The 7,798-nt window shown below is 48.4% G+C and overlaps 1 protein-coding gene across 1 annotated transcript in view; it reads right to left on the bottom strand.

Annotated features, from left to right (window-relative positions):
- Positions 1-1,586: 1,586 nt before the first annotated feature.
- The window catches only part of CCDC180 (coiled-coil domain containing 180), a 61,418-nt gene continuing 55,206 nt past the window's right edge, over positions 1,587-7,798 (bottom strand). Inside the window, 4 exon segments of the mRNA XM_043565392.1 lie at positions 1,587-1,759; positions 2,909-3,044; positions 3,821-3,926; positions 7,089-7,200. Coding sequence (XP_043421327.1) covers positions 1,628-1,759; positions 2,909-3,044; positions 3,821-3,926; positions 7,089-7,200 — 486 coding nt within the window. The 3' untranslated portion in view covers positions 1,587-1,627.

Genomic DNA, 7,798 nt, shown 5'->3' with positions numbered 1-7,798 from the left:
TCTCCACATCCTCACATGTGCTCAGGCACATTCACTCACACTGACTTCTCGGGTGGGGAACATGGAGGCATGGTCAAGAAAGAGCAGACATGGGAGAACTTACAAGAGGGAGAATGGAAAGAGGTTGGAGGCAGCTCTATCATGGGGCAGTGGCATCCATTTCCCTAACTACCTGCTCGATAGGGAAGTCCCTAAGGTTCCAAGGGTAGCTTTGAGAGAAGGACTGGGGTCTTGCAGTCCACTTCTGTGAGCACCTGGAACTACAATGAGCCCACAGTCCCTAGTGTGGACAGTGGCTACAGGAAAACAGGTCAGGAGGTAGGTCAACGACAGGCCAGGGGACAGGCAATGCAGGGTGGAGGACAGGTGAGGAGGACAGATGTGTCTGGTGTGTGTGGAGGAGGGTTAGAAGGAGTCCGGGGGCGCCTGGGTGGCGCAGTCGGTTGGGCGTCCGACTTCGGCCAGGTCACGATCTCGCGCTCCGTGAGTTCGAGCCCCGCGTCGGGCTCTGGGCTGATGGCTCGGAGCCTGGAGCCTGTTTCCCATTCTGTGTCTCCCTCTCTCTCTGCCCCTCCCCCGTTCATGCTCTGTCTCTCTCTGTCCCAGAGATAAATAAACGTTGAAAAAAAAAATTTAAAAAAAAAAAAAAAAAAAGAAGGAGTCCGGAGCAAGGCCAAGGCTTCTTCCAGGCTCCCCTTCCCCATGACCTCATTCATGCTTCTTGGGATCATCTCCAAAACAATGGCTTGCCCCCAAGTCTTTGTCCACTTTTGGGGAACCAAAAAGTATGGTGAGGCGCTATAGTGGCTGTATACCTTTGAGGAGGTTGTCTTGACCTTCTGAACTTGAGTTTCCACATCTGTAAATGGGAGCAAAAGCCTACCTCATCAAGTCATTAAAACAGGTAAAGCATAGGAAAATCCAAACTGATGCAAAGTCAAAATGCAAACCAGGTAAAAGGAACAGGAGTTGATGAAATCAAGGAAGGAATGTAAGCAGTCCATCCAAGTGCCACAAAAAACTACTAACAAATGAGACCTGGCATGGTTAGGCCATTTAATCAAGGAAGAGAAAATCAGCAAGGAAGATGCAAGATGGAGGCTTCCAGAGGGAAGGATCTGAGTCTCACAAGATTTAAGGGGCCCCTAGGAAAATTAAGGAGTCCTGGAAGATTTTCCTCAAAATGCTATAATTTGGTCAGGCAAGTTGCCAGGCAGATACCCAATCAAGACTGGATGAATTCTTTGTGGGTTGCATGGTTGCAATTATCTTACACTTTGTTAAATGTAAATATACCCATGCCCAGATAATTTTATTATTTCATTTTCCAAGATGAAGTGCCAAGCATGCCTATTGGAATTATGTCCTCTGAATTACTGGTCTCTATTTTAAGTGGCCTAATCCAGTGACCCACCAACCCTGATAACCACATGGAACCCCCTTTCACCTCTGTCCTCCTTACCCATCCACGTGGGCAGGGACCACACCATGTCCTGGTCACTGATGAAGCTACTGTGCTGGGTATAGAGCAGGGATGGATGAACGGATGGATGGATGGATGGGCGGACAGATGGATAGAGAAGGAGTCCATAAAAAATGAACCTTTATGTGGGGTGGGTTGAGGGTGTCACAAGTACAGGCCCTGGATGGTATCCACGGAGCGCTTCCAGCTGTCCTTCCAGCGCTGAGCCTCCTTCACCTGCAATGTGTTGTCGTCCTGGATCTTCTTCAACTCCTCTTCAAATAATGCTAAATATTTCTGGGAGCAAACCAGCAGGAGGAGGCCAGATGAGGAGGGACTTTTGGACTCTGGGACCTACAGGAATGCAATACCCCACTGGCGGGTGGTTTTAACCTACTCCAGACACTGACAAGGGTTCCACAAATCACTTCTCATGTAATCTGTCCAGCAACCCATTCAGCGGGGTCCAGTCGTTTTATAGATGGGGACATGAGGCTCAGAATCTTGCCTGGGGTCACCCAACTAGAAAGAGGCTGAGCAGGGACAAGGACCCATCCCCATGATTCTGGACTCTGCACCATTCCTAACTGCCATCCCGCACTGTGGCTTCCTTGGAGCTCAGGGGACTTGGTTTCCATGTAAGGCTGATCCCTCCACACCTTGAGCCCTTACTGAACTCGACAGAGGTGTCCCCTCTGCCCAAGCTTGGCATAGTGGCCAGGGAAGGGCGTGGGCTCTCCCCCAGTGGGGTCAGCCTATCTTGTACCCTGGGCAGGACAAGATTTCTCTCTCGGCACCAGGACCAACACTGCCACAGGAAGCATCTGGGTGCAGCCTCCTCTTTAGACAGGCCCCAGGGGTGACTAATAGGCACTGGGCTCAAATCCTGCCTTTGTTACTTCATAACAGCACGAGGGGGACACATTTCTTTAAGCTTCAATGTCCTCATCAGTACTAGGTGGACAATTCTTTCCATCATGGGGCCATTATGAGGAGTCAGTGAGATGCCTCATGTTGAGAGAAGCATGGCAGGTGCTCAGTAACTGCCAGCTGCTCTACCCACTGCCTCCCACTGCTCCCATGGCCTCTGTGCCTCTTACTACTCTGTCCCCTCACTCTGACTCAACTGTTCTTCCAGAGGTCTTCCTTCACCCCTCAGTCTGGGTGGGGTGTCCCTCAGCTGGGCTCCCCCTGGCACTGGGGCTCATGCCATCAGACCCACACTATCACTGGGATTGGACATGACCCACGAACATGGGTCTGCGAACATTAACTGTCTTGAGTGTTGACACTGTGCTCTGGGGCCCCCTGGCATGAGTCACCTTCCCCATGGGCCAAACATGAGGGCACCTTGGGACGGGAAGCTCCCTTCTTCCCAAGGCAGCCAAACTGAGCTGCCCTGTGCTCCCTAGGACATGCCCATCTGTACCCTGTCTCTTGACTCACCAGGTAGACGGCATCTCGGGCTTCCACAGCCGCCAGATGGCCCAGGGTCGTTTTGGTGGTGATGATGGATGATGTTTTCCGGAGGAGAATCTTGTTTTGGATGGTGACTTCAGTGGGTTTGATTCCTGGCCACTTCCTACAAATAAACATGCATGTAAAAGTCTGACATGCTTGTCATCGTCCTTCACAGCGCACCCTCCAATCCTGGTGGAAACGTTTGGCATATCTTTGCCTTTTTTTAATTTTTAAAAGATCATGTTGTAAATGTCTTCATTAAAAGAAAAACCTCACTGAGCATTTAACATTAAGTTTCTTCAAGTTCTTTTTCCTACTTTCACACTGAATCCGTGTGTGTAGCCGGTCTTGGGTTCTGCACGGGAGAGAGGAATGCTGCACTTCTAGTTGTCTCCCTTTTGCAGGCCTCAGTTTCCTCAGCAGTGGGCCAGCCAGGTGGCAGTCACTGATTCCTGGCCCATTTTTCCTACTGTGTTGGGCAAATCACTGCCTTACTTCCTCTTCCAGAGTCACATTCTTGGGGCACAGAGAACAAGGACTTTGACAGCTCTTATCACACATGCAGCGCTCCACAGTGCGACCAGTAACTCAAGAATGTGCCCCATACTGGGATGGGCCTCCCTTTCTTTGGGGGCCCCTTTGTGGGTCCTTATCAAAGGAACTAATAGCTGGTGAGCTCTTAACTGTGTGCCAGGGGCACTCTAAGTACAATCTCATTGAACTTTCTCTTTGTAATACCACAGAAGGTGGGCTTCCATGCCCATTTCACGGGCAAGGAAACTGAGGCTTAGAACATAATGCCTTTCCAAGGCTTCCAGTTGCCCCTGACTATGCCGCTGCCTTGTGCTCCAGCAAACTCAGCCATTGGTGGTATTCTTTAATGCTCTTGGCTCTTACCTGCTCCCCCGCTCGATCAGGGGCTTCTCACTTTCTTCCTTCAGGGAAAGCCTAGCGAGTTTCCTCCGTATGAGGATTGATGTTTTCTGTTTGGTAGGCTCCATCCCTGGCAGGCAAAAGACAGGTTATGACCATAGCCTCACACACGGGCTGAGATCAAGGGGATTTCCCCGACCTTACGTTTAGAGGGATGAGGGCTTGCTCCCTTCCTCCAGACTTGGAGTGTCCAGTGGGAGGCAGAGCCCAGTCCCACAGAGAAGCTGAAAGCACCATATCTGAAGGCCCAGGGGGGGTGGGGGGGCTGGTGATGGGAGGTGTGATTTAGGCGGTCTTCCCAGCTCCAAAGCCCAGAGCCCGACGCTCTGACCTTCACACAGCTTCCACAAGCCTCCAAATAAGCTTTATAGACCCCTCTTTGGCTTATACTAGCTCAAATGGGTTCTGAACTATCCCTGGGGCAAACACATTCAATGTTGTCCCTCTGATATCTGGCTCACTGACCTGTCCTTTCAAGTGCCTTCCTGACGGGGCTGTAGCAGCCGAGTGACAGCCAGCAGGTAGGAGCTGCCCCGATCTGCCAGGGAGGACAGGGCCAGGCTGCTTGGCCCAGAAGCCGGAGTTACAGCAGGAGAGGCCTCCCTGGGGCTGGTACAGGGCTCTTCCAGCTCCACGGTTCCTTCCAAGTTACCAAGAGTGGCTTCCCTGCTGCCTGCTCTGCCCAGCCTCCTTCAGGCCTCATCTCTAGTGCCTCTGCAGGCCTGCTTTCCCAAACAAGGCCCGCACTGGACACAGAGACTTCCAGTATGGGAAAATGACCACTATCTCAAAATGCATATACATTGGGACCCAAAAAGTCCACTTCCAGGAACCTATTGCCCCAGAATAGAGATATAAGGATGAAGATGTTCCCTTCAGCACAATTATAGGAGTGAAAAATTGGAAATGGCCCCACGTTCAACAGCAGGGGACTAATGAATAAAGTACAATGCACAGGAAGTGAAAATGCTCAAGAAGATGATTGACTGGCTTGGCCAATGTCCACCCAAGGGCGAATTAGGTTATGGAAGAGCACACACCCTGTAACACACACACACACACACACACACACACACACACACACACACTCAGGTCTGTGCCCAAAAGGAAAGGACTGGAAAGATGGGACAGCAAACATTAAGGGAACTTAGTTCTGAGTAGAAGGACTGTGTTCTTCCCTTTCTTTGTAATTAAGATTGAGTTTTTAATTAAAAATATTTTTTTAAATGTTTTTATTTATTTTGAGAGAGAGAGAGACTGATCAAGCAAGGGAGGGGCCGAGAGAGAGGGAGACACAGAATCCGAAGCAGTCTCCAGGCTCAGAGCTGCCAGCATAGAGCGTGATGCAGGGCTTGAACCCACGAATTGTGAGACCATGACTTGAGCCAAAGTCAGACGCTTAACCAACTGAGCCACCTAGGCACCCCAAGTTTTTAATTTTTACCATAACAATGTATTGTCTTTGTAATAAAAACTTTTGAGAGTGCACGTGTGAGCAAGTCGGGGAGGGGTAGAGGGAAAGGGAGAGACAGTTAAGTTGGCTCCATGCTCATAATGGAGCCTGATATGGGACTTGATTGATCAAACCATGAGATTACGACCTGAGCCAAAATCGAGAGTCAGACACTCAATCAGCTGAGCCATCCAGGGATCCCAAAAGCTCTTAAAAATAAAAGTAATATATTTTAATTACTCACTAGGTAAGTAAATGGATAACATTTACTATATGATTTAAACCTTGGGGTGCCTGGAAGGCTCAATTGGTTAAGCGTCAGACTTCAGCTCAGGTCATGATCTCACAGTTCATAAGTTCGAGTCTGGCATCGGGCTCTGTGCTGACAGCTCAGAGTCTCAGCCTGCTTCAGATTCTGTGTCGCTCTCCTTCTCTGACCCCTCCCCTGCTCATACTTTGTCTCTGTCTCTCTTTCTCTTTCAAAAATAAACAAAATAAAAAAATATTAATCTTTATATAGTTATAAAAGCAAAACACACGTTAGAAAAAGTTTAAACATCACCTAACGGGGGAAAAGAAAAAAATTTAGGAGTCTGTCACCATTCCACCCACCAGGGGTGATCATTGTCAACAGTGTGGGACCTGTCCCTCAGGCTCTGTCTTTCTCATTCTGTGTCTGTCCTTCACACAGATTCACATACATATATGTGAATATATGTTTATATCACATATGCACTTTTTAAAAAAAATGGTATCATAGATAAGTACTGATTGTGAACTTGCTTTTTCCCATAACAGTATTGCTTCCTGACTCTGCACACTGGCACGCGTAGACACACTGACCCCCTTTAACGGCTGCCCAGTATGCACTTGTACATCGGGACCATAATTTACTGATCCAATCACCTACACGTGGATGTTAATGTTGTTTCCAGTTGTTTGCAACATCAAATGGTGCTGTGATGAATATGCTTGGAAAGATATCTTTGGAAAAATTGTGTATTTCTGTCAGATATATTCTTAGTGTTAGAACTGCTGGGTGAAAGGTATACACCATCTGAATTTTGACACGTGCTGACAGAGGGCTCTCCAAGACAGGGATATTGATGTACACCTCTCCAGGGGTCTCTGTGGTACCTGGGCTTTCTGACATTCTCACCAGGGTGTCACTCAATTTGCAAACCTTGCCAGGCTGTTGGTGAAAAGTGATATCTTAGTAGTGTTTACATTCTCATTATTCATCCTCAGTGAGGTCAAGCATCTTTTATACTCACTGGACATATGAACTGCTTCTCTTTTGCATTGCATGTGTTTGTCCTTTGCCTCTTTTTAGAAATGTAACCTCTACCATGGGGGAGGTTAGGTCTTTTTCTGGCCTATAGCCTGTTAGGAACATTTGTCCAGTTGTGGTTTTTCTTTCAAGTTTTTGACATTTTTCTTCGTTTTTATTTTGGCCATGGAGGAGTGCCAGCCATCGCCTTCACAGCTTCTGGCTCTCATCTCCTACTTAGGGAAGCTGTCCCTACTCCAAGATTATGAAAATATTTACTATTAGGGTTATTTTTTTACATATAATTTTTGACCCATTTGGGATTTACTTTTTTAATTAAAAAAACAACAACACCTTACTGTTAACGAAAACCAAAAACCATCAGTCCTCTCGGTAGAGAATCTGGTTTCATTCCAGTGAGCTGGGGAAAAGCAGATGCCCTGGGCCCGTCTGCCTTCACCTCACCCCCACCCCTGGGGCTCAGGCACAAGGTCCACGGCACCACTTACTGGCAACCCGGACATCGTCGATGGTGACCACTTCATCCAACTGCAGCAGGAACTTCTCGGTGAAGGTGGCCAGGCTGGCTATGAAAAACCGGCCGTACTTCCTGGTGAATTCCTGCAGGGAACATGGGGAGTCTGCTGCTGCAGGGAGAGGGGTCTGCCCCCAAGGCCAGCTGAGGGAGGACTTGGGGAGCTGGCAGGTGAGATGAGACCAAAGCCATGATTCAACTATGTCCGAGTTAAGTGGCATCTGGTCCTCAGCCAAGAGGTCTCTCCCAAGAGCTGACTGGGCTCAAAGATAGGAAATGGTTTAGAACTGGTCAAGCTGGGCACCTGCGTGGCTCAGTCAGTTAAACATCTGACTTCGGCTCTGGTCATGATCTCACAGTTTGTGAGTTCAAGCCCCGCATCGGGCTCTGGGCTGACAGCACAGAGGCTAGAGCCTGCTTCGGATTCTGTGTCTCCCTCTTTCTCTGCCCCTCCCCCACTTGCTTTCTCTCTCTCTCTCTCTCTCTCTCTCTCTCTCAAAAATAAATAAACATTAAAAAAAAAGAGGTGGCCAAGGAACACCCAGAGGTTATTCACTAAACACAAAATACATAGATGTGGGTCTTGAAAAAAGTTCTCATTAGTAATTTTGTAATTAATTCATTTAGAAATCAAAAGATGCAAGTTAAGCCAGCCAGTAATGACCAGCCAGCTCTATGAAACCT

The sequence above is a fragment of the Prionailurus bengalensis genome, chromosome D4 (genome assembly GCF_016509475.1).
Source record: "Prionailurus bengalensis isolate Pbe53 chromosome D4, Fcat_Pben_1.1_paternal_pri, whole genome shotgun sequence".
Taxonomy (NCBI): domain Eukaryota; kingdom Metazoa; phylum Chordata; class Mammalia; order Carnivora; family Felidae; genus Prionailurus; species Prionailurus bengalensis.
The sequence above is the reverse complement of the archived record's forward strand: the minus strand, read 5'-3'. Positions and strand labels throughout refer to the sequence as shown.